The sequence below is a fragment of the Macrobrachium rosenbergii genome, chromosome 55 (assembly GCF_040412425.1).
Source record: "Macrobrachium rosenbergii isolate ZJJX-2024 chromosome 55, ASM4041242v1, whole genome shotgun sequence".
Taxonomy (NCBI): Eukaryota; Metazoa; Arthropoda; class Malacostraca; order Decapoda; family Palaemonidae; genus Macrobrachium; species Macrobrachium rosenbergii.
The window spans coordinates 54,150,887-54,177,699 of NC_089795.1; the positions used below are offsets into that span (position 1 = coordinate 54,150,887).

A 26,813-nucleotide genomic window follows, 5' to 3' on the forward strand; every position below is an offset into this window, starting at 1 on the left:
TGTGGTATACATCTGTATTTGGTTACATAAATACAAATTTGCCTTATATATGTATACCATATATATGTACATATGTGTATATATATATATTGTATATATATATATATATATATATATATATATATATATATATATATATATATATATATATATATATATATATTATTTTTTTTTTTTTTTTTTTTTTTTTTTTTTTTTTTTTTTTTCTTTATCATGACCTCTTTTCCCCTAGGAGGATGGCTCAAGAAGGTAGGACCTGCTCTCTCACACTTTTAGACATAAAATTGCGAGTCTATTCACTTCATCCGTATTTCAAGCTTACGTTAGTACCCATTGACAGGTGGTCAGACTGGTGGCCGTAGGCCAGGCATGAGCCACTGTGGCAGACTCTACACGCTACTACTGAACCGTGGTAGCAATTTTTATATATGAATGTATGTAATGGGCAAATATATATATATATATATATATATATATATATATATAGATATATATATATATATATATATATATATATATATATATATATAAACTATATATATATATACACACAGGCCTAACAGAGAAAACTGCTAATATTTCCGCCTATATTGACTTTTATTCTTGTCAAAGCAATAAGTTGAGAAATCAGTTTTACATCCATGTTTTTAAGCTCACTGTATTCATGTCGCCCTGGAAACATTGACGATGAAATAGATAAGATTAGAAATACAGGAAAGAAATTGAAGTGTCCAAACTCAGTATTAGACAATGCATTAGAAGCGGCCAAGAGCACTGTATCAGAATTAAAAAAGAAACCTACGATACAAAAAGCTTGCACGTGCTACCGAATTTGAAAGATATCCCTTCTTTAAGAATTTTGGAGTCAATGTAGCACTAAAAACAAGGAAGCAATGGTGGAACATTGTAAAAGAGAACAAAACAGCATAAAAATATTTAATACATGTACAGGCGAACAATAGAATGTGTGTACATGTAATCGAAAGCAATCATACAATCAACTGGGCAGAGAAGAAAAAAGATGGTTGATTCTGACAATGCACTGGAAAGAATCATTATTGAGTCTAGCTTTCTCAAAGAAAGCTTTTGTAAGAAGAGGAATATTAGTCAAAGCATGTAGAAAATTGATGGAGTAATTAAGAAAAAATGTAACACGTTCAGATTTTAGGAAGGCAGTAGATCTGGACAGGAAACAGGATAAATAGATGCGCAAACACAGTACATGACTTCAAGCACAAATACACGTAAGGTCCCCCCCCGCCCCCGCGGCATCTGTCAGGTTTGGATTTTTGGCTCTCAGCAGTCTGTATGTTTGTTAGTACTGCCTCCATTAGCATATATATTGTGAATTTATACGGCTATCATCAGTCCTTCGTTAATGGCTTTGAAATAAAGCCGAAACCATTAAGGATTTACTCCTAGTTTTCAATTCTCCCAGTGGTAATATATATATATATATATATATATATATATATATATATATATATATATATATATACATATATAATGTATATGTATATGTGTGGCACTTTGTGTAAAGAAATATTTAAATACAAATAGATAACCAGCTAGTTATAACAATGTTTAAACTAATCATTATAGTGCTTCTGGTTGTTTGGTCCATGCCCTTTCCAAAATTCTTCGAGATATTCTGGGTCTATTTTTCAATGGTGTCATAGGGGGATGTATGTGTGAAGGAGAAACAGGAGAGGTGGTAGAACCAATCATGACACATATGTTCCAATAGTTCTGAGTCTCCCTTATCGTCATATTTCTGCAATTATAAATGAGTTTTCAGTAGTAACTGTGTTGCCAGCAAATTTCTTGTAAAAAAAGTCTTAGCAGAATCGATTATCCTACTTATTGACTAGTCAAGACATTAATGAATAACTTGGACATTATTAATTTTAATAGGTCGAATTTTCCTCCATGAATGCTAGGCTATGGCGCATGAAAATTCCTCTTCCTTCATGCTTGAATATGATCCCTGATTCTTTTTTTTCCAATAAACGATCGGACTCTTCAATTTGGCGTTCTTTGGAATCCTTGCATGGAATTACGTATGCCCATAGCTTCTCCTCACATATTCCCGGATTGTTCTTGATAAGTTTCTTTTCTAAAGTATTTGTGCATTGGACAGTAATGTCTTATCTATGCTCCTTACAATTACATTTGAAATTTCGGTGAGTTCCGAAATATGGTTCTTTTCTTAAGGGGTTGTAAAATGCAGTTTTCTCGCTTTGGTGAGACAATTTTTCCATACAGTTTCTTTGTCAACAGAAGTAGGATCGCATAAATGATATGGCGGATAAAGACATTCGTTAAAACATATATTTTTACGCCTTGATACCAAAATAAATGAAAATGATTTATCCTGTTAGCTCTTTCTATAAAGGCAGCATGCATGAAATCTCTCTCTCTCTCTCTCTCTCTCTCTCTCTCTCTCAAGTACTGGTTCAAATGCAATCACGACCACCGCTTTAATGGTAATAAATGAGTTTGTTACATTCATTTTGTCCAGGAATTTAGTTTGGATACGGTGCCATAGTTATTCCTGAGGGGCTTCTTCGTCTATTCTTCATAACAAAACACTGGGATGGAGTCAGTGTCTCGCGAGTAAGATGATGTGTTGATCAATACTCTCGTCCCGGTGAATGCGTTCAGAGATGCTGTTCTGAATAGTAAGTGGTGCAGGTATTTCGTGGACGAGATAGACCGAAAGCCTTGTTCAAGAGAGGATCACTTACTTCCTGGAGTGATAGAGAGTGAAATATTGTTGTTTTTTGGGCTAATCTTCTTTATTTTGTCTTTATCCTCTGTCTGTGTTTGATTCAATAGACTACTCAACTGTCGATGTTCAACAAGCAACTCAGTTTATTCAGACTGAAGTCCTCGTTGGTCAGGTTCAGTTCCCATTAATCAACTAACCCCCCACTCTCTCTCTCTCTCTCTCTCTCTCTCTCTCTCTCTCTCTCTCTCTCTCTCTCTCTAAGTCTGTGTGATTTGTTCCACTCTGTAGTCTTTAAGACAGCTGAATGTTTGTCTTGCTTTTTTCTCGATCTCTTAGTCATTTCCTGGACTCTAGAGAACCATCAGGCATGTCTTATATTATCCCAAGGACTTTCGACAGAACACTGTGGTTTGGATGGCATATTCGTTTTTGCAGATGCGTAGTGCGTTCATATTACTAATGAGTCGTACCTTCTAAAAGGATATGACTTTGGAAAAGAACAAAGTCGACACTCGGCTCCACCAGAACACTACACATTGCGCCATTCCCCTCACTTATGGATGCAGTCACGTGTCTCTATATTTCTGACATTCTTATCACGCACTCAGTCCTGCACTTTCTCTCTTCAACATGCAGAAGGGGCAGTAGCTTAGGGTTGACATCGGTCTTCCAATCGGTGTGGGTTCGAGTCCCACCTGTGTAGGGAATAGTTACTCATTATTTTGTTTCGAATTTTAAAGCACTCATTAGAAGCCATGTCCAAATATTCAAAGACGCTAACCAGGGCGGAACAATATCCAGGCCGTGTGAAGATACTCTGATATCTCTGAAAGTTTTCCCTTTTATTTCTGAGGCCAAAACAGGACTTCAGCTGAGACATGGAATATTGACAGGTTCTAAAATAATTTATTACAAATAAAATGAGGAATAATCTACATGAAAATCACAGAGGGGAAGAAACAGTAGCGAGTAGAAGGCAGAAACCCTTATCTTATCCAGACTAATAGTATGAGAACAAGTAATGAAAATTGACCTGACACTAACACTATAATCTAAAACCCCAACCTAAGCCACTTACATCTAATTAAATGTTTTCCTTGCTTAATACGTTAAGCCACTGACGTCTAGTGCCAACATATCTCTTTATGTGCAAAGTTTACAACAGTATGACACCCAGATCCGTTGCCAGCACCTTGGAGTACGTATCCATGATCCAGCGATCAATAAACATGAGATTAATGAGCTCCTTACGTGATTAAGGAATAAACAAGCCTTGTAACGCCCAGGTTTGACGAAGGCCAGCGTGGCAGCAGCAGAAGCAACTGAAGAGTTCGCAAAAGAAAGCCGGAGAGCGCAGATGCCCAGGTGTCCTATCATTCCGTGATGTTGGCAACAACACAGCTACCGCCAGTCCTTGATATCGACAACAACATACAGTACATCAGATAAACCAAACAAAAACTTCTTTCACTTTTTTCTAAAGATGGAAAGAAATCCACAAGATGCTCATTCTGGTGTATAACCAGTTTACTTGTAAATATTTACATATTACTTGAATCTCGAACTTTCAGGTCCCAACTGTGACCCTAACTGTGAAGGTGGTCAGGCTGGTTCAAGGCCTTGAACCAGCCTGACCACTTTCACATCTCTTGAAGAAGGGTCACAGTTAAGACCTGAAAGTACTCGAGATTCAAGTAATATGTAAATATTTACAAGCAAACAAGTTATACACAGGAATCTTGTGGGTTTCTCTTTCAATACATCAGATAACTGCAATCACTGTAGAATTCACTGCATAGGGTCCCTAATGCTGCACCAACAGCTGAAGTGCACCACTTCACTCGACGCTTTAATACGAGAACATGCTTGCGCTCTTTCCCTTTCACCGTCAATAACAAGAACAAGCAAAAATTGCGCCGAAGTTTCTTCTGCGCAATCGAGTTTTCCATACAGCCGCTACAGCGTATAATCAAGGCTACCGAAAGTAGATCTATCTTTTGGTGGCCTCGGTATAATGCTGTGTGAGCTCGGCCCATGAAACTTTAACCACGGCCCTTTGGTGGCATATCCTATATCGTTGCCAGAAACACGATTATGGCTAACTTTAACCTTAAATAAAATATAAACTGCTGAGGCTAGAGGGCTGCAATTTGGTATGGTTGATGATTGGAGGGTGGATGATCAACCTACCAATTTGCAGCCCTCTAGCCTCAGAAGTTTTTAAGATCTTAGGGCGGACAGAATAAAGTGTGGACGGACAGACAAAGCCGGCACAATAGTTTTCTTTTACAGTAAACTAAAAATCACTGCAAACAATCCTCCGGGTAGAAATCCTTCCTTGCTCTGTGCAAAAAAAACAACAGCAGTATATAATTTCCAAAGGATCAGCGTGAAGTCTCCTCAAAAGCCTCGGTGGACAGCATTCTGTAGAGTTGGTGTGAAGTCCCTTCAAGAGTTCCGAGTGAAGTCCCATCAAGATCTCCGAGTGAAGTCCCCTCAAGAGCTCCGAGTGAAGTCCGCTCAAGAGTTCCGAGTGAAGTCCCCTCAAGAGCTGCGAGTGAAGTCCCCTCAAGAGTTCCGAGACAGATTTTCCTCGTGACCGCCAAACACCAAACCACCACACATGAAAATAAAAACCGAACAACCTCCTGGGTGTGGTACCTTAACTGCATAACGGTCGTAAGTGGAAAGGAAGCATAAATCATTCTTCATTTCTTGAACAATAACAAACAAAAATGTCTTTACATGAACTCTGTTGTAAAAAGAATGTAATTATGTATATCTTCATTACAGTATATACTACAGTGACAGCACAAACGAACATACGAATGGTCAGAAACAGGGAAGAACAGAGCTCCATCTGCAAATCTTGTTTATTTATGCCTTCATTAAAATCTATGCATTTCACACATTTTTTTTTTTAAATAAATTGATTGATTTTTTACATTCCTTGTCAGCTATTCATTTTCATACAAAAGCTGGACTCTACATTACCGGAATAAAGTATCTTGTTTCACTCCTGTCCAATTGATAGCATGATATCTTTCACTTACATGGATAAAAATTCTTCTGTTCTCACATTTGCCTTTTTCAATATGGAAGTTGCAACACGACTTGCAAGGAATTTGAAATGCACATGTTTTGTGCTTCCTGGAGAGTTCTTTGAAAGTGTTTGTTTCATTGTTCTTAAGTGCTGCATTATCCCCAAAGTTCTTAAGGAGATGGGGAACGTCTTTGAAATTATTACTATAAATGATAGTACAAGCAGGTTTTTTTGTGTTGTAAGTTTCTCTGTTAGTATCACTGAAAAGCCACTTATGCTCTTATCACTGGGTAGTCTTTGTCAGTACTCAGGGCTAAATATACGTAATGTTCTTAGAATAATGTATTTGAAATCTGATTCCTTTACTTTATTACTTTGACCAAAATGAAACTTACATAAGCAGAAATATTTGTAGGTTTGTGTATAGCTCTTCGTTGGGTGAGTCGGTAGAGCTGCGGACTGGCACTCGCTGGGCCAGAGTTCGATCCCCGGCCGGCTGATGAAGAGTTAGAGGAATTTATTTCTGGTGATAGAAATTCATTTCTCGCTATAATGTGGTTCGGATTCCACAATAAGCTGTAGTCCCGTTGCTTGGCAACCAATTGGTTCTTAGCCTCGTAAATAAGTCTAATCCTTCGGAGCCCAGCCCTAGGAGAGCTGTTAATCAGGTCAGTGGTCTGGTAAAACTAGGGTATACTTAACTTTTTTCTGCACAAAACAAATAAAACTTACAACTACTGCTGTGTGTTAGGCAATCCAAACTGGGTGGGCTACCTTCATTTTCAATTTTCATGGCGAAATTTTTATGAGACCAATTAATTCAGTTTATCAATGAAAATATGTACATTTTCATTCCCTGTCTAAATATATACTATGTCGTCTTCATATGTTAACCATATTACATTGCTTGGAATGATTTTGTTTAATATTCTGCTTTCAAAATATTCTATAAACACGCTACTTAAAACTTAGGACACAAGATTAGTCACAGCCATCCCCGAATACTGAGAGCAAAGTTTGTCGTTCATATTTATATTCTTTTACACACATTTTATTCAACTCTATTGAAATATTCTGCTCTCCAAGGTATCAGATAAAAATTCTGATAGATCATCAAACAGGTACCCTTGTGATTAATGTCACCACATCAGAACTCACAAGCACGGAATCACTGTTGATATGTACTTTATTTGATTTATTTGTCATGTTTGCGTCGTTCTGTATATTATCATCAGAAACGGTACCAACAGATAGGTTCAGAACATCAACAAGGTGGTTTCGTCAGTGTCTGAAGCGGAACCAACGGCACTGTTAATTAGCCTAGCGAGGAAATTTTTTTTATGCGCTTTCAGTGTTCCGCTTCGTACAGCTAGCTAGGGGCTTAATAAACCTTGTTTTTACTTATAAGTTAAAGTATTGATAATACCCTCTTAGTGCTACTCAAGTTAATCTTCTTAACAAAATCATCATCCCTGCAATGGTAACCTAACTTCAAGTCGTTTTAAGCAATGTCAGAGCAGTATACATAATTACATATTACGAATGTGTGTAGAATTACTGGTCATGTAACACCAAAGTCATTAGTATAATTATTTTCGAAGAGCTTTAATTAAAATAATGACCCGGAGTTGCAATACAATTACAGTATGATTCCTTACCCTGTATGTGCACTCCATCATGTCTTTTAGGTATACGAGTGCTTACATTCTAAGTGTGTCATGACCTGTTCAGAGATGGTGGCTGTTAGCCCCTCAAATCCAGCTCCCTCTTTCAAGAGAGTCATTCGCCATACTTTGAAACAGTTTCCCAGTTTGAGTTAAAATAGTCGTAGCTTTCTTTTTCTGTAAATGTTGTAGGCTGTGCAAAAAATAGGCAACACGAAAATAACAAGTAAAACATGCGCCGAAGTTTCTTCAGCGCAATTGAGTTTCCTGTACAGCGTATGATCAAGGCCACCGAAAACAGATCTATCTTTCGGAGGTCTCGGTATAATGCTGTATGAGCTGCGGCCCATGGAACTTGAACCATGGCCCGTTGGTGGCCTGTCCTATATAGTTGCTAGACGCACGATTATGGATAGCTTTAATCTTAAATAAGATAAAAAAAAAATACTGAGGCTAGAGGGCTGCAATTTGGTATGTTTGATGATTGGAAGGAGGATGATCAACATACTAATTTGCAGCCCTCTAGCCTCAGCAGTTTTTAAGATCTGAGGGCGGACAGAAAAAGTGCGGAGAGACGGACAAAGCCATCTCACTAGTTTTCTTTTACAGAAAACTAAAAATGTGATGTCTATGAACTTCTGTGCTCTGATTGTCAATAGTCTTGGGGATGAGCATTTGTGAAGAAATAGCTGTTCGCAGTAAAATTTTCAAAAGAGAGAAAATATATGATTGCATTCTACTGTACAGTGTTCATGATATGGTTATAGTTAACTTACTTTGTAGTGTGGTGATACTTATGCAAAGATCGTAAGAAAGGGCAGCCAGTGTTCGTACTTATTCCAGCTACGTTGACAATAGATATGTAAGGGAGCAGTTTTGCTAAATGTGAATCTATGCGCGAGGTTGCATATGAAAGCGGCAGTTAGAAATAAGAATGTCCGATTCATTGTGGCTGCAAAACTGTGTTAGCCTTGCCTCGCAGAGCCCAACCGAGAGTTGCTGTTGGTTTCACCTGTGAATGATTTGTGTTCATTTTCAGGAGTAGGATGCTGTGTGTGATGGAGGGGTCACAAGATGGTCAGCCAGATGCTACATCGGAGTTCATCGCCACAGGCCGCACAGGGCGAAGGAACGCCATGCCGGATATCCTCTCCTCCCATGCCGCAACCTCCACAGGGGATCTGCCGGAGGCACTCGCCAAACTCTCTTGCTCAGGTAATGCGTTGAAAAAAGGGAGTGACCGCAGTTGTCTTTAACGCAGTAATGTGATAATTGTGCAGCAGCTGCAGCAGCAGTCACTATAGTAGTAGTAGTAGTAGTAGTAGTAGTAGTAGTAGTAGTAGTAGTAGTAGTAGTTTTCACAGCTGTCAACGAAGTGTATTTCGAAGTCTCTTTCACTCTCAATTGCAATAAAATAATTGTTAATCCTATTGAAATTCATCGAAGTTGATCTTGCTTATAAAGTTTCTTACAGCACTGCAGTCAATTTTGTTTCAAACTATATTCATCATTATAACTACTCAAAGTGTTCATATTGTATAATCTAATATTGAAAACACGAAATGCCTGTCTAGTAAACATTGTTCTATCACCCCATGTCGTTGGATCTGGGTCCATGCTAATTATTTTCATTTCAACATGAAGTATTAATGAGGTCATATTTTGCCATTTTCTCTTCACAGGTACTAGATTTTCAAGAAGTGTGTAACTTGTAGGGAATTATTTTTTCTAGGTGGTAATGTTAATGAATTAGTAAACAATATTTTGATGGAAGCCATTCATTCCAGGCAACATAACTCAGCATTTTCCGGTTGCTGCTTCTGGAAGGTTTAGAAGTCAGATCCGTGGTGGGTGTTCCCAATCCTTGCTTTGAACTCAAATTTGTTTGCTTAACAATTTACGTTTGGTGACTAATTTTATTTCAGGACTGTTGCTCAACGCTTACCCTTGTGGAAATAACTCACCTCTTTTGCGCTTCTCTCTTTTTATTTGGGATAAAAGATATAAATATGTAAAACCTACAGTGTAACCTATGTAAAGATCAGTAGAGTGACAAAAAAATGTCTTTAATTGAACGACGGTACTATAGAACTATAGGAATGCGTTTAAACACTCAGAACTCGAGATCTAACAAAGATAAAGGGCTGGGAATTTTCCAGGTTGTGGAATGGTCTGTAGACAGCAGCTAAACCTTTGTTTCTAGGCAAACTATTTTTAGTGCACCATTTTAAGGGTCATAGAAATCTGGCAAACAATGAAAAGTGTAATCTCATTTCCGTAGATTTTCACTTTATTTTTAGCTACCCGTAAGCAAATGTCCCGCTAATTTCATGGGTTTTCAGTGGCGTTCTTATGACTTCTCTTCACTACTCTTCATCATTATGATATGTGACCGGATTAGCAAACAATTCTGTAGCATTCAATAAAACAAGAAAATAGGAATATTTTCGTAATGATAATAAACTCTGAACACTATGATGCTGAGTCAATAGTTATTTTTGGACTGATCTGTAAAGATATCGCCGAAGGTTAATATGTCATTGGGTTGTAATTTGTCACTGGATCACATACAGTAACACCACAAGTTTGAGGATGATAACTTCAAGACTGTATATCCTTTCTCTACTATTATCTACACCGTAAAGAAAGTGTACACTGTTTATCAACAAATTTAAATATACAGTAGAACCATGGAAATGCCGTCTTTTCTAGTACCACGATTTTAGTAGAAAAATGCACCAAAATCTTGGAATAAGCTAAACATATATTTCTGTATTCTGTAATCAAGTTGATAAAGCTTATGTTTTGCCACATTTGTATTCTCGAGTAGCATTTATCGAAGATTTAACATTAGCATATCGACCATTATCTAACCCACCCTAGAGCAGTGTGTCATACCTAACTCATCACAGTGCACCATAGTCTAGTTGGGAGCTGTGTCCCCAAAATTGGCAATGGCTAAATCTTGAGTAACAAATAATTAGAACAAATTTTAATATCAAAAGAGGATGCAACACTTTTACCCTTGCTAATTTTTTTGATAGGCTCCATATTGTCATTGCTTTCCTGTGGTGGGTACAGCATATTGGATAACGCTGTGTCATTTGAAATATTAAAGTATCCCAAATATCACTGAAAAGTTAACCATTTTGTAAAGACAGATTCATAGACCAACTTTATTTCTGCGCTTCTTTGATGGTAGGTCAGCTGGTTTATTGGGGTTGTTCTGCAGACTGATCCGAGTTATACTCTCCTGTCCTCAAACTGGTCACGTCACTGCATCAGCTGCAAATAATAAATGCTGACAGTATCTTTTGTAGCTCTTCGCTAGTTTGTGACTAAGTAAAATGTAGAAGGATTTTATATATATATATATAAATATATATAGAATGGAGTCCATGACTTTTTGGAAACTAACGCTTCTTTTTCTGTACATCTACTCCGACGAATTCACTATTCAACATCGATATTTTAAAGTGGATGTCACTTTCTAGTTAAAGTGAAATAATTATTGCTGTTCAGCAAATGTCCTTAGGCCTCCTTAGATTTAACTAACCATTGAACGATCTTTTCAAGGATATTAGTTAACGACACTTATTTACCCCTATATAAACTGTACCAGTGTGTAGGCTAGATGCTGAAGTTGTAATTATCAGTGTCTACTTATTTTTTTCTCTGCATTTTCTTATATCCTTGCCTAGATAGAACTTAGAATAGATAACAAACATGAGTGAAGCAGTGTGTGTTTATCAGCGTTGCTTAATAACACCTACTGAACATTGCATTTTGCATCGTATCATCTTAAACATAAAACCTTTAGGAAGAAAAAACTTACGCTGACAATATTGCAGATTTTAATACCATCTATTGCTAACATGGGAGTGCCTTTGAAAATTTTTTTTGCACTTTTTTCTTCAAGGCTTAGTTAACATTTTGGATTTTTAGACAAAACTGGTGCATTTATCACCAGATATTTTAGTATTTCTCGAGAGAAAACATATTCATTAAAGCAAAAGAACTACTTAGTTATGTTATCACTTGCTGATAATCCAGTACTGGCACAATAAAAAATCCGAGACATACATGCTTACGTCTTCAGAATGATTTTCACAAAACTGTCAGCATCCAAGAATTTACAAATGTTCGAAAAAATAGGAAATACTGCAAAGTACATTTCGTGCTGGCATGTTTTCATTTTTAACACCTTCAAGACTCCATAAAGTTAAGGAGTATAGATATAGTGCTGTCCACCTGTGGAGGTCAATAAGCATCTCATTTATTTTCCAAGGAATCTATCTTTTATGGGAAATTTGACATTATGTTCTAATGTAGCTTCCATTTGTAAACAAACTGTGCTAGTTTGTGTCAGTTTTATTTTAGGATATCTTACTAAAACGACTTTGTCTTGCTTTCCTGATATCTAGAGTGCTTGCATGGACTTCTACTTTTAATTTTAGATTGCACAAGTAGCAGAATCTTTCAGTAATCCTCATCCAATAGATTTAGCTTGTGACTTGCATAACAGAGATGTGAGCTGTTTGGTCTACATTCAAGTAATCCAAGACAATATCGAGTCTGATAATATGGCAGAAACCGTGGCCTCCTTAACAAAATCACAATACGCTTTTTTTTTATGTAAGGGCCTGTTCAAAACAGAAAGAAATACTGTAACAACTGGATGTCTGGCTATGCTACAGTATTATATAAAAAGCCAAAATAAGACTATAGATATTACAGCTACGATACATTTTGTATTAATTTTCTCTACCGAGCAGAGAGTTTATGCCACGTAAGAATAAACATTCTGTAAGCAGAAATGCTGAACTGTATTCTCAGAGTTGTGTAGTCGTTTAGACAAGCTGTATGCAAGTACGATAAAATGCCTCTATTAAATGAACTGATACGTTGTTGATTTTTACTGAAGAAGAGATAGGGTCGATTCTGATGGTTTGGATTATTTACTGTGCGTTGACAATGAAACTAATATGAGACACGGTAATTTGATACGGTGCTATTACTGTCATCAAGGCGTGATACTGCCTCATCAAACAAACTGCTACTGCTTCAATTCTGGCAATAAGGGAAAAAATGCCCGTCCTCAAATATGACAATGGTATTCCTAACAGATATCGGTGGCTTAATAAACTTTACGTTACAAGTTCAGTCCAAATTTTTAATCTTTTGTGTGTTCAAGTACAGACCACTACTTTACGGGTACCTTTTTTTATTATCAGAAAAAATTCCCTCTTTAAACTGCTTCATTAGTGGTGTTCTAGTGAGAGAGGTTAGTATCATCACATTCTGTGGTTTTCCTACAATTATAGGTACAGTGCTTAGTTTACCAGGTGATTATCTTCTTACAATTTGGAGTTTTCCTTCTGGTGGTGTGATTTCGTTAACTGCCTGAATTGTCACTCCAGTTTCTTAAATGTTCTGTACTTTTTATTTTTTTTTACTCTTTAAATCCTTTATGACTAATGATTGAGCTGAAATATCTCAAATGGGAACAAGTAAACTGCTGTTTTGTAGATATTGGCTCTATTCACAGGCTGCAGCTACCCAAAGTTTGAGGCTTATACAACAAAACTATGGGTAAACTGAAAGAACCATTCAGGTTTTTCTGTTCCATGTGCAAAAATGTAGTAGTCGCCAGTAGCAGAGCAGTCGAAGCCTGGTGATCCTCGTAATATGTTCAATTTTTGGGATCCTAGATCACTTCTTACTCCAGCAGTTCCCAGCTCTATGGCATTACCAGTAGGAAGCCAAGATACTTATGGTGCTATTATTATTGAAATTTATTTTCTCAGTTTCATCTAGAAGAAGATGCTCTATTAATGTCCTTTGTAGCCAGGGAAAATCCCAGAAGATGCTAATACTAATAAACCAGACCCCATGGTTAACGAGAAATCTTTAAGCAGACAAGAGAAAACAAAGAATACTTATAAGGAAAAGCCATGTGGATAGTCTTTAGACGTGTTTTATGATGCAGTTGTCTGTGCCTGGGTTTGCGTTAATTGAAACACAATAGCAAAATCATGACTTGCACATACAGACATCAGAGCAGATTTGTCAGGTGGAAGATTTTAAAAAGAGCTCACACCCATACTCATGTACAACAAAAAATGGACATAAAACTAAAGAAGGACATGTAATTCGAACCACCAACACTTCGCACTAGAAATGACGAGAAATGTAGATGGTACATTCCAGTAAGGAATTCAAAGGTTCATTGTGGGTGAAAGCAAATCTCATTCTCATCTTTTAACATTTTCACTGTGGGTAGAACGGTGTTAACAAAGAATCTGAGATATTTCTTCCTTATCTTCACGAAGATATAGACAGGCCAATGCAGTCTAACCACAATATGTGACATTGAGGAAGTTTTATGAGCTGGTTCACCATTGCCACGATTTCTGCTAGAACTTAAGTAACATGGGTTGGGGGATGAAAGCTACATCATTCAAATGCAAATCAGAATCTGCCTCCAAGAACATGGAACTACTTGAGACTGTAGAATATGCTAGCTCCCAAGATATTCTGAAGGGGATACAAATGCTAAGTTCACATTCTTTCATACTTTCTTTAACTCTTCAACTGAAAACCCTCATGGACAGAAATCAAAGGGCTCCACAACTGCACTATGCAGTATGTTCCATACTTCAGTTGTAGCCAAAGCAAAACTCTTAGTAAATTGATACTAGAAAACGACAAACATAATGAACTCACTTTACGTCTATACCATAAGTCAACATTAACAATTGGCAAGAGAAACGTGAGTGATGGCATAACTCCCAAGAGTTTGAGAAGAATATTAGCATCCGAAGACCACACTGGAGAACAGTACTCCAAAGAAGAAGGAAGTGTTAAAACACTTAGATAGGTTCATCCCAAAACATTCGAAAACATTTCTGCAAGATACCAACTTTTTGAGAAACAGAGGAAGCAATATTGCATATATGCTCCTCAAGGGCCAATTTCTTATCAAAAGTTACACCTAAAATCTTAAAGGAGTAACTGACATTTAAAACCGCACGGAAAATCTTCCCGTAGTTACCTTCAACTTTAAAAAAAAATGACTGGTCCAGTAATTCTTCTACGGAATCCTAATGATGTTGTTTTCCCAACCGTATTCATTTTGATTAATGAAGAATACTGACATGACATTGCTCAGTCGGCCTCTGAAAGCTTTGAATATACAAATTACTGAGTGACTAAAATGAATAACAGTGATTTTTTTCAGGGAATAGATAAGTTGGGAAACTGTTTAGCCGGGAGCTTCATCGATCCTGCTATACCTACCTCGCACACAGTAGGACTTTATTCTTAGTTAGCACACTCCTTATTTTGGACATTTCTTTTCAGACTGGGATAACATTATTCCATTCACGAAAGTAGCATATTTCTTGTATGTCTTTTTCATTCTTGCCCTGCATTGACATTGCATCAGGTCCAGGGTAGTTTCCCTTTCTGCACAATATATGACAAATCAGTTTGGCTGTTTCAGAGAAAATGGTGTCACTTTATAACCAAGGTATGGTTAAAGTTGCAAAACAAAAAGTTTCCTTCTTCCATCCCGGACTGAGAAGCCTCATTCACTAGTTAACAACCAGTAATAAAGCTGTAGGATTCAGGTATTGGACTAATATTCTGAGACCAAAAATGAAAGGTATTTGTAGAGCAGTGGTTTATATCTAAGGCATTGGTAGTTATTTAGGGAATTTTTGATAACTGATTATTTAGGGAATTTTTGATCATTATTTAGGGAATTTTTGATAACTGATATTTCAGGTTTTCTTTGCAGTGAACCAAAATATTGGTTATGCATTTCCATTCGCAGTCCGTTAAACACACCTAGTCATTGGCGTTGTTTGGGGGATGAAACGCATATGTCAGACATCTGTTTATATGAATAAAGATTAAACACCCAGTTGTTAAGAAAAAAATTAAATTCAAAGCAAAGTTCAACCCACCAGTTATATTAGCATGTCAATATCATACTGATCATACTTATGGTAATATAATGAAACCACGAGACTGTATAATACGTCAACAGTTGCTAGACCTCTTGTCTTCTCATTAGTATGGATAATGCTGACTCGGCAACAGAAACATATGAAAATGGATTTTGTTAATGTATCACATAACACTAAGCAAAGAATCCAAGTATTTAAGATTATTGGTAAATGCATTTTAACATGTTAGAACATCTTCCATCAAAGTTTAATTGTTAAAATTAAAGTAATCATTTTAGATTAATGACTATTTTACTGATGGTAGTTCCGAATAACTTGGGTTTAAGTGTTCTAGTGAGTGTAATTGTATCCATGGTAATTATCTGTTGTGTGTTTGTATATTTTATAGAAATTAAACTTAATATGTAATGTGTGACCAAATCACATGAGAAGAGACATCTTAGAACTGTTTATAAATCAAATTCACATCCTTGAACTTATGCTCTTAGTATAATTTAATGACAATAATATTGATATGCTTGTAAGATCCTATAAAAAATTATATCTCAATGTTTAAAGTTCTCATAGATAGTAATCATGTGACCCTAGACATTCGTGATCAGGTTGCAGCGTATGCTAGGACTACCAAGTTACTACTATGATGGTAGCATTACAGGGCACCCTACACTGAGATAAATGACAAATGAGGATGAACATCAGTAAACAGAAACATACAAAATAACTGTATAAAATCAAGCCACTTGTTACATAAAATAATGATTCAGATTGAGGAGGTGATGTTAAAGGACAGAGGTTGCTTAGGGGCTTTAGGAAGAGATCAGCCTCTTTGTGTATTCTTAGTTCATCACCTCTTCAAGCAGGACAATAAGTAGGTACTTTTTACAGGTACTTATTCTTCAGTGAGTATTGTAAGATAAAACTAATACTATTAAGCACCGACACGTAAATAGTCTCAGAAAACTCCCGCTGCTACAATAGTTTATAAAATCAAAAAGATCAGGACAATAGCTGTTAAACGCAACAAATATTAATTTTTTTAAGGAAGAGTGATCATTATGATTTCTAGAAAAAAGTTCCTGTAGTTAAACCACTATTGCTGAGTGGATTTTACATTATGGGTATTTACCATTATTGCGGTACTGTATATTTATTTTACATGGCTGTATATATACATAGTCAAAGAATTGCTATCTGCCTAAGTTTGTCACCAGAGCTTAGTCTTGTTTGTTTTCCCCATTTTTCCCATATGTAGATTTTTATTCATATGCACTATAGATGCATGTTTCAGGCATAACATTTGGTGAATCTTACCTTTCCTAATTTGAATATTTTTTTATTATGAGTTGGTGTTATGCCACATTAATGAAAATATGTACTTTTACTACAATAACAAATTGCAAGCCTCTGGGTTTTATTGTGTGAGATGCATTGTATTTCATATATAGCTTTATTGATGTTAAGCTAGGATGATAAGTATTCTTCAAAACTTCTCAGAAGCTTAGAATTTGAGTACAGTAATTTGCAGATATCTGTCTTTAATGTACATCAGCTGCCACGATTACAGTCAGAAATATTACTAGTTTGCTTTGCTCCTATGCATTTTCTATAGCAACAGTATTACTAGTTGTTTTTAAAGCACTTGAATACACTAAAATTAATTTTACTCTCTGTACAAGGTCCACATGTTTATTAAGCACTCCTTACCCTTGTTTCCTTCACGTTTTTTCACAGACTCTGGTGGTACAAGTGGAGCAGTGGGTGGCGGTGCTACTGGAGGAGGCAGCGGCGGAGCTGAAGGGGGTCAAGACCAACCATCAGGATCCTAATTCAAGCCCCAAGCCACCTACGGTGGCATCTTCAAGTGACCTCATATACAAATACAATTATAATCCACAATAGAAAGAAAACCTAAAAACTGTGGCGCAAATTAGAACTATGATCTTAATGACTTTGCGAGAAGCCTCTTGAGGTGCAGTCATTTGAGTACACAAGATCCCTATGGCTAATGTTTCTGAACCCCTTCCATTCAAGGAAGACATTTTATTTTCAAGTCCATATACAAGGCAGAGTCATAAGTTTTGTGCAGCCAAGCACTTGAGCACCACCATAATGCTGTGAATGTTAGCTGAATTTTAATGAATACAGAAGAGGTGCTATTGTACTTGCCTCCATTTGCTTATCCTCTGGTAGAGTCTGGTACCTCTTATGCACCAGATGACGTAATTGGCTGTGTACACTGTATTTACTGTGTCACTTAGTTGTAGATTATCTTGTACTCTCTGACATCAAATTTAATTGGCCACAAACACGAATAATCTCATTCTTCATTTTGGTAATCCAACACTATAGTAAATGGCTCTGGAAGAAAGAGCCAGACACACCATATCATTAACACCTTTAAAACATGGATTCTAAGTTATTTTTACAATATCTTATCACCCTTTGTGATCCAAATTAATTTTGAAAATGCTACTGTCCCTCTCAGATGGCCTTTGTCTGATATGAAAGGAAGATTCTGATAGTAAAACGAAAATTTCTGCAGAATCGTGTGTTTAAGTGTAGGGCTGTTAAAAACCAGCAAGTAATCTATTAATGGCATGTTGTTCTGTATATGAGCAGCTGTCAGAATGTGATGATTAGTTTCATAGACGCTGAAAAACGTCCATACAGTAATACTCTAGATCATGAGTTTCAGTTTCTTAATAAGTAATATTAACTTTATACATAAATATATACTTAGATATTGATGGTATTTAAGTTTTTGGGTATAAACTAAATTGAAATACAGATTAACTAAGGTAGTAGCAGCTGACATTAGCTCTAGAGGACCAATAATGAAGTGCTGTGTAGATTGCGATATGCCTACCAATGTTTGCGTTGTGTTTTGTATTTCATGATTCTTCCGTTTCAGCGACAGTACGTATACCATTCTTGAGTTTTTCATTAAAGAAGTAACAATGATAGACTTTGGTCATAGCTTTAAGAATCTCTGTCGGCTGAATGTAACGATGATGTAGACTGATGATGTAGTTTTCCTGTTGCATATTGCATAGCTATCATCTACATGCATATACATATATACTGTTTAGGGGATTGTATGTGTGTATGTATATATGTATATGTACAGTATATATAAATATGTGTGTACATATAACTTTGGATTCTTCTTCCACTGTATTTCAAGAAATGCTTCACCTCAAAGGTTTTTTCTTTGTGTGTACGTGTTTTCTTATGACAGTGATTTCACTATACATTTGGAATATAAGAGCCATATTTTGATTACATATTTACACATTTTGATCTAAACCATGAAGAAAATGTTTAGTAGTTTCCTCTGATGTTTTAATTCAATATTTCATGAAGCGCTTGAGAATTCAAACAAAAAAAGAATCTCACGTTTTTACCTTTGCCAAGTTCAGGTGCTGCGTTACAGCTGAAATTGGCTCCTGCTTGCCGTAATGATACAGTATTTTACTTCATTCTTAGCGCGGACTATATACGTCTTGAGTAGCGTGCACTGGCAAATCAGTTCTTATTTTAATACAGAAGTGCGAAGTCTGTGTGCAGATAGTAATTTTGGAGGTAACTCTGAGGGAATTCTAAGCCAAATACAATTCATAAGTAATGAGTGGTTTATGTAATTTTATTGGCAAGGTTGGTAGTCTTTTACTTCACTATTTGTATGGTTATACTGTAGGTCAAGTACAATTTTGTAAATTTTAACATTCTTCTTTGCCATTGATGCTATAATTCAACAGTTTATACTTTAATATCTCCCTATGTTGCATATTGACCTACCTTTATTCTTGTGAAGGCATTGTAGTTATATTTAATTTCTCATGAGTTTGCAAACAACTACAAGAAATAAAAAGTACGATAGCACATTTGTGTGCTTGACTTTTGAGTCCTAAACACAGCCTTTTTGGCATGAGAGGTCTCTCAGTTTCGAACGATAAGCACTCACACCCAGAAATACCTTGTCAGTATCAGAACAGAATAACAAATTGAACTACCATAGATTTTCATGAATGAAAATTAATTCATCAGTCTGAGATATTCTTCCAAGAGAATCCAACAACCCCATGCCAAAAATGTCCATGTACTCAGTCACTTAGTGTGTTTAGGTCTGTCAATATCAAGATATTGGAATGTGGAATGTAACTCTTGTTTTTGTTACTTCTAAATTTTACTGGAAATTAATTGGAATGAATCTTGTCTACTGTTAAAGTTAGCTTTATCTTCGCGCCGGTTGGTGCGATCGGCATTTAAAAAAATCAAAATACGCTTGGCTAACTCGCTAGGACTGTCTATATTCATCTGTTTCCCACCAGATGTGCTGGAATGTTTACGTTTAGTCATATTTCTGTATGCCGTCGTGTTAAACAGACGGTCATGATCGGCTGTAGTGATGTAGATGATCGAGTGTTCGAATTTTAGACCTTTTACGTTTGTTTTGCAGTTCGAGCAGCGTGTCAGTTCTGCTGTTTTCTTTGCCCCGGTATCGTTCCCACCCCATATATAGACAGTTACCCTCCCCCCTCTTACTCAGTTTGTTCTCTATCGTCTCGCATTTGTCACCCAGACAATTATTCCTTTTCGTATAGCGGCTCGTCCTTTTTCCACTACCTGCTTATCTAGAGTGAGTTAGCCTGGTGTTACTCAACTCTCGCTTTTCAGTATTCGCCTCTCGGATGCCTTCACAGTTACGTGATGACGTCATGCAAGAACCCTCCGTCCAGTATTTACTCCGGCATACCGTGACGTCTCTACTGACGGATTTCTCCGTTAAGACTTTCGCGTTTCAACAGTGTTTTGGGTGATTCCCATTTAGTATTTAAATAACGTTGCATAGCTTACTTTGCTTCGTTTTCACTTCCTTTTACCGAGGATGATTCCGTTAACGGTTAACGGCCCCGTTTAGTTTACTTATACCTCACCTCCTGTTAAAACGAGTAACAAGTTAAGCGGATTATGGTAGGCTGCGTTATCATGAAGTGAAGTTTTTGGGAAATGATTTATCAGCCTTAGAGAAACGGAAACTGTTTAGTGTTATTAACTCTGCTCCTAACTCGAGTAGTGTTTTTGTGATCGCAAACCAAAAGTTGGCCGAGTGATCCTTTTTATGCTCTGATGCCACTACATCCGTTTCCAGTTTTGAAGGCTTAGAGCGCCGCTTCAGTGGCTTCAGCTGAGAAACTGAATTAAGACTTGCGTTACGATATACGTTTGTCACTACCTTCTGTTCAATTTTCTGTTTCAAGTTCTGGGACCTAGGAACGAAGACCCCTGGTAAGGTAATGTGGCCTAATTGTGAGGCGAAAGTATCTTGAATGCCGTATTCTTAGCGTTACAGCCCGGACTCTGTAATTACAGAGTAATACATGTCTAGGCCTATATTTTTGGGTATTATTTTATAAGTTGCCAATACACACTATGAAATTGTAACTTGGCATTTTTGAAAAGAGCTCTTCATTCTCATTATTTTGAACCCCATAAACACTATGCGCAAATGATAAATAAAAATTAGAAAATTTACCACTTATAAGGCAAGAATACCCCTTCCCCTCCCATAGCTAATACGGCAAAATTATAACCAGTCAACACCCATATGTGAAGTTATATTGGTATTTTAAGGTTCTTTTAGTGCCCTATTATTTTCTAGTCATTTTGCATGAAAACTCAAAATGGTTTTTCACGCAAAAATGGCTGGCTGGTGTCTTATTGGCAACTTATGAAATTTTACCTATTTTTGCATGCATATGTAGATATGTATGTATATATATAGATATATAGATATATAGATATGTCTTATATATAGAAATGTATATATACACGTACACACACACACACACACACGTATGTAGCTATGTCGTCTCTGCTCAGTCTACATCGGGTCCCTCCTTTTTTGTAGGTTATGTTATATAAGGCAAATAGGTCTAAATTCAACATAGTCTACAATACATTAGGCCAAGCAATCCCATGTTTACATATCTTTAACTAAGGTAACATAGGCCTATTGCCATAGGTTAGGCTGTCATACCTAAAGATAAACATGGGCCTTGGCTTTGTGGCCAAAGTTTTGGGACGTAAGGGTGGATATAGGCTATCAGTCTATAATGGTTAAATAGATAAATTTAAGATATTGATGATGATAACAGTTATATTAGTCTTGAAAATGATAAGATAAGCTCTTCATTGGGATAGTTGGTGGAGCTGTGGACTAGCACTCGCTAGGCCTGAGTTCAAGTCTCTGGCCGGCTGATGAAGAGGTAGAGGAATTTATTTCTGGTGATAGAAATTTATTTCTGGCTATAATGTGGTTCGGATTCCACAATAAACTGTAGGTCCCGTTGCTAAGTAATCAATTGGTTCTTAGCCACGTAAAATAAGTCTATCCTTCTCGACCAGCCCTAGGAGAGCTGTTAATCAGCTCAATGGTCTGGTAAAACTAAGGTATAGATACTTTTTTTTTTTTTTTTTTTTTTGAAAAATGATAGACCTACTTCTCAGGATAATGGGATGACAGTCATATTCCTTTTACATGCCAGTTGTAAAGTTAACAGAACAGTTGTGTAAAATCAATACCCCCTAGGTGTTAAGGAGACTACCTAAGAATTTCAAATCTCCTGAATCGAGACATCTAGGAGATGACCTTAGTGTTAAGGTCATCACCTAGGTGTCTCGATTCAGGAGGTTAGAAATTTTTTGCACTTAAGTTCCACATAGAATTTCCCATTTACTCTCGATTTCTGCTGCAGTAGAGTTCTGGCTCACATTCTCAGTGGAGAAATTTTACGCATGCAATCTTAACTAAAGTTTTGAACTCTCAGTGTAAGTAGGCTATGTAGATCCTCAGTAGGCCGTGTGCACTTCTTTTCAGAAGTTTCTGGCAAAGGGTCAAGTAGCTCATTTGATAGTGATGGTTCTCAGGGAAAGATACTTTGTACTTTTTGTTATATTTTGCCCTATCAACTTCCTATTATCCCTTCTCATCACACAGAAAAGTTGAGAGTTTGGAAGGGTAGTTTGGGCAGTTGTTATGCAACAAGGACATCGAACCATGGACATGTCCAGTCTCAACAAGTTTATTAATTTTATACCCCCTTTGGGGTCTTTCAGTTTGGTCCTGGTGGCTTTTGGAAGGGTAAAGGATAAGTTTTGTAGGAATGTAAGACGTACTTCCATTTCCTGGTACTCCTTCTGTCGAAGTATAGGCTACAGTACTGTAGTATCTCCTGCCAGAAGTCTTAGCAGTATGGATTCATCAGCTTGCATGAGACTACTGTAGTTCTCCCATATTTAGACGACTAGTTCATTTTCTACTAAATTGGTTTTTATGAGAATTATGGTTTTTATGAGAATTATGTTGTGTTTAACCTTAGGAGTGGACATTTTGTTCATTGTTGACTATCTATGATTTTCTGACCCAGTCAGTTGTTTATCTGGTACTCAGGATAACTATCTTTTGGTAGAAGTTTTTTTCCTACAAATAGAAAGTTAAAAATTTTCTACCACTGTGGAGAACTTAAATGGGTTGGTCTTTAGACCTCAAGAACCTTTATGCTGCCCTCAGATGTCTCAGAGGCAGATTGAGGGGCCATTCTTAGTAACATTTGAAGTCAGGAAGTGGAAGTGTAAACATCCTAAGTGGAAGTGTAAACATCCTACAGGTCTTGGCAGTTTAGAATAGTCTTATCCAAGTCTCAATACTCACATAAGACAACAAGGAGACAAATCAAGAAATTTGTTCTGGCTAGCAAAGAAACTACTTATCCTTGGACAGAGTTCAGCAACATCATTCCTTCCTTGTTTTGCCCTAGGCAAGGTCTCCAATCAGATAGTCTCCTCTTCCTCAAGTTTGCCAGAAGTTGTAGAACCTTTGGGACACCCAAACCCCCATCTGTTCACGACTGCCCAAAACCCTAGATTACCAGGTTATTGCCCTCTATGCCAGAATCAGGCATGGGCAGTTGATACCTTCCTCTTAGAATGGTCGATTGTAGACCTTTTAGGCTTTTCCTCTGTTGGCTGTTTTTGAGGAAATATTTCAACAAGTTGTGAACTTTGCAGATCACAAGGACAATTTTGTTAGTGTATCATTGGTCTCAAAGGAATGGTTCTCCTAAATTTCTTTTCCTGATGGTAGATGTTCTTGTCTCCTCCCATTCAGGAAGGATCTTTTCAGATGGTCTTATTCTAGAAGATTCCTTCTAACTTCCACATACTCATTTCACCATGTGGAGAGTGTCAGTTGCCGTTGTTAACTAAGGGCATTTCTAGAATGGCCAAGGGAAGTCATCTTTAAATCTAGAAGGCCCTCCACTGCTAGACTTGTGTTTCAATGACAGTTGTTATTTTTGATCCTGGTGCTTGTCCTGAGTGATATCCAGCACCTGTTCCACTAGGTATCTTGATTTACAAAGCAGCTTTCTTTCACAGTGATCAAAGATCCTACTCTTTACATTGCTTTCAGCTTTACATCATGCTGACTAGAATTTTGCTCATGACTTAGAGTTTGAAAGGGTTTTCAATCCTTGTCCTGGGAATTTCTTCTTCCAATCAGGATTTACGATGAACTTTAGATGTAAGCCTTCAGGTGTTGACATAACCTCAGTTAAGCCCCTTTAATAAGGTATCACTTAAGAACTCGGAAGACACTTTTCTTTATCTCTTGTCGCAGCAAAGTGTATTAGTGACCTTGAAGCCCTTTTTGTTGGGGGCTTTGTTCTAGTGGCAACCCCTCTCTTTTCTTTTATTTACTTGAGAAAAGATATAGAGGGGTAAGCTCCTTCCCACTTTTGGTTACAATGCTTAATTTAACTACTTTGATAGGCAATGAGGAAGTGGCTGCCTTATTGTGCAGATTAGACCATAAGAGGTTATATTGTGTTTCAACCCTATCTTGTTCTTTTTGGCTTCGCTCTAGTGGCACCCTCTCTTACCTTCAATGCTTAGAGAAAAGTCTTAGAATTGAAAGCTCTTCCCAGATTTGTGACAGTGCTTAGGTAGCAATGGAATAATGGCAGTTGTATGTCCCGTTAGAGCTCTTAAGGGTTTACCTAAACAGACATAAACCTGTAAGAGGAGAAGTTAAGAATTTATCTGTGGTGTTAGAAGCCAAACATTCCTATAGCCAAGATGGCTAATGTCTATGCACACACAGTTGATTCCTGAGTATTTTACCTGGGAGATAATCATCATGGCTTCTGTACTGTAAACATGTCTTTATTTCCTTAAACCACCTTCTAGGGAAGGTTATCTTGCAGCTCAGGTGAGTTACAACTATTTTTTCTCATTTCTTTGCAGATGTTCAATTTTAGCATGTTAAGCCCTAGTCCTATCATTGGAGTGGGGACTCTTTCTCCTGAACCAGGTATGATAGTAAACTGGCTTTCCATCTTATCATAAATTATTAGGAAGCCTGGTGTTGAATTTCGGGAGCATGAGGTACACATTGGTGTATGCGAGCGCACCTTCATATATGAAAGTAGTAATTATCTTTAGTTTTGGACTGTCGAATATGGGTTCTTGACTCAGGCACAGGAGTCACCAGTACTCGGCGAGATAGACCTTTTTTCCCTGTAAGGCTCCTCTGACAAGTCTCTCAGCGAGGACCTTACACCCTGTTGTGGTTCCAACATCTGGTGACAGTATTTGCCAGTGAAGATCCCACATCAGGCAGGAATGTTGAGAAGCTTTTTTCTCTCCATTAAAAGGTTTTAGTTCATTGAGCTGAACTCTGCTTCTCTGGCTGCACTAACCCACCATCCTCGTTCAGTGTGGTAGTCAGCTAACTTTTAACAGTAGGTAAGATTCATTCTAAATAATGATAATTTTCATAATAAAATTAATTGTTTGGATACTTACCCACTGCTAAAGTGGAAACCCACCCAGCCTCACCACGTCTTAGTGGGCGGTCATGAAGAAATATGACAGAACTTAACCATTCCTGTACCATCTGGTGGGAAACAGATTAATGCAAAGACAGTCTTAGCAAGTTAGCCAAGCATATTTTGATTTTTTTTAAAATGCCGATCGCACCAAATGGCGCAAAGATAAAGCTAACTTAAAAGTAGGTAAGTATCCAAACAATTAATTTTATTATGAAAATTATCATTTTAATTTAAAGTGGACATGTAAAGATTATGGCATTATTTTGTGCACAATGCTGTTAAGTGGTACTGTAATTCTTTAGCCAAAATTAGACAAAGCAAGAAGAAAGATAAAAAAAATGTGTACCAACATTACACAAGATTCGGTGGTATGAGACCTTAAAAACAGTGATGTCAAATAGAGCTATTCTCTGAAGTACAGCTGACCTTTATTATCATTAGAGACCCCATACCTGCCAGGAGGAAATCTGTAACTGCTCATATGGCCCTGTGGAAAAACTGAGAGTAGATGTTGGATACAGTCATAGTAATAGCTGCTGCTTCCCTGTCATGAATGATTTTCCCCCAGTGGCTATTCAAAGAAAATTGTCTCCAAGAGCAGAGGGGATGTTACCTTTGGCTGTCACCAGGTCTGAAAACACTTGAATAGCCTGGTGGCATGGGAAGAATTATCATAGGTTAATTATACTGTGAATCTGCCAAGATACTCTAGTATTTACGTGATAGCAAAGGTCTTGAGGCAGGGCCCATGTCATTTAGGAGGATTTGAAATTTGCTACTTCTCTCCTGCAGTAGCTAGGGGCATAATAATTTTCTTTGAGGGAACTATCAGGGATGCCATGAAAAGTAGTCTTCTTAGAAAGAAAAAAAATACACCTTACCAATCCCCAGTGTTGCTATCAGGTAAACTGAACAAGTAATTCAAAGTCCACCAACAGATGCCCTTGACAAGACTTTTAAGTCTTGCTCTTTGCCAAATCATTTCAGAAAAGTAAACGTGACTTCTCACTTCTTTGAGAAGGGAAGCTGAACACAAAAGTTGTGAATGCCTTTTAAACTGATGTTAAGTGCTATTTGAGAAGAAAACTGCTGATTGAATGATTGCAAATTATATACTGTATAGCATCAGAGTCCAGACTAGTAAACTATGGAGAGCCAGTCAACTCAGTGATAAAGAAATAACACTTTTACTGAAGACAAAATCAAATTTGCGCTGGACATCAAACGGCTAAACATGCAGCGGCAAGTGCAGAGCATCATGGAAAAAGGGTCTGTTAAAAGACTGTTATGAACAGAAGAGAATCTGGTAAAAGAGCCTAGCGTGGTGTGAAAAATTAAAGTATGGCCAGCCTCTTCTGAAAAAATCTTAGTTTTAAGACATGTTATCTGGGGATCTTGTAAAACTGAAAACATCCTGTAGAGATTTGCAGCATAAAAGAAAGTGGGGACCTTAAGGTAATTAACAGGAGATGACAACATGATGCGTGTTTAAAGATGCAAACAAATTTT

The 26,813-nt window shown here is 37.1% G+C and overlaps 2 protein-coding genes across 11 annotated transcripts in view; both read left to right on the forward strand.

The window, feature by feature from the left end:
- Positions 1–19,295, forward strand: part of LOC136835277 (cAMP-dependent protein kinase inhibitor alpha-like) — a 252,667-nt gene extending 233,372 nt beyond the window's left edge. For 9 of the 10 annotated variants that reach the window (XM_067098570.1, XM_067098566.1, XM_067098567.1 and 6 more), the window contains 3 exons: positions 8,478–8,653; positions 9,226–9,285; positions 17,143–19,295. In XM_067098570.1, the coding sequence (XP_066954671.1) occupies positions 8,485–8,653; positions 9,226–9,285; positions 17,143–17,237 (324 nt within the window). In that variant the 5' untranslated portion in view covers positions 8,478–8,484 and the 3' untranslated portion in view covers positions 17,238–19,295. The remainder of the gene's footprint in view (positions 1–8,477; positions 8,654–9,225; positions 9,286–17,142) is intronic. The other variant, XM_067098574.1, reaches the window with a different exon arrangement.
- A 722-nt stretch (positions 19,296–20,017) lies between these two features.
- Positions 20,018–26,813, forward strand: part of Gycalpha99B (guanylate cyclase 1 soluble subunit alpha 2) — a 1,063,824-nt gene continuing 1,057,028 nt past the window's right edge. Inside the window, exon 1 of the mRNA XM_067098553.1 lies at positions 20,018–20,705. The gene's annotated coding sequence lies outside the window, so the exon portion shown is untranslated. The remainder of the gene's footprint in view (positions 20,706–26,813) is intronic.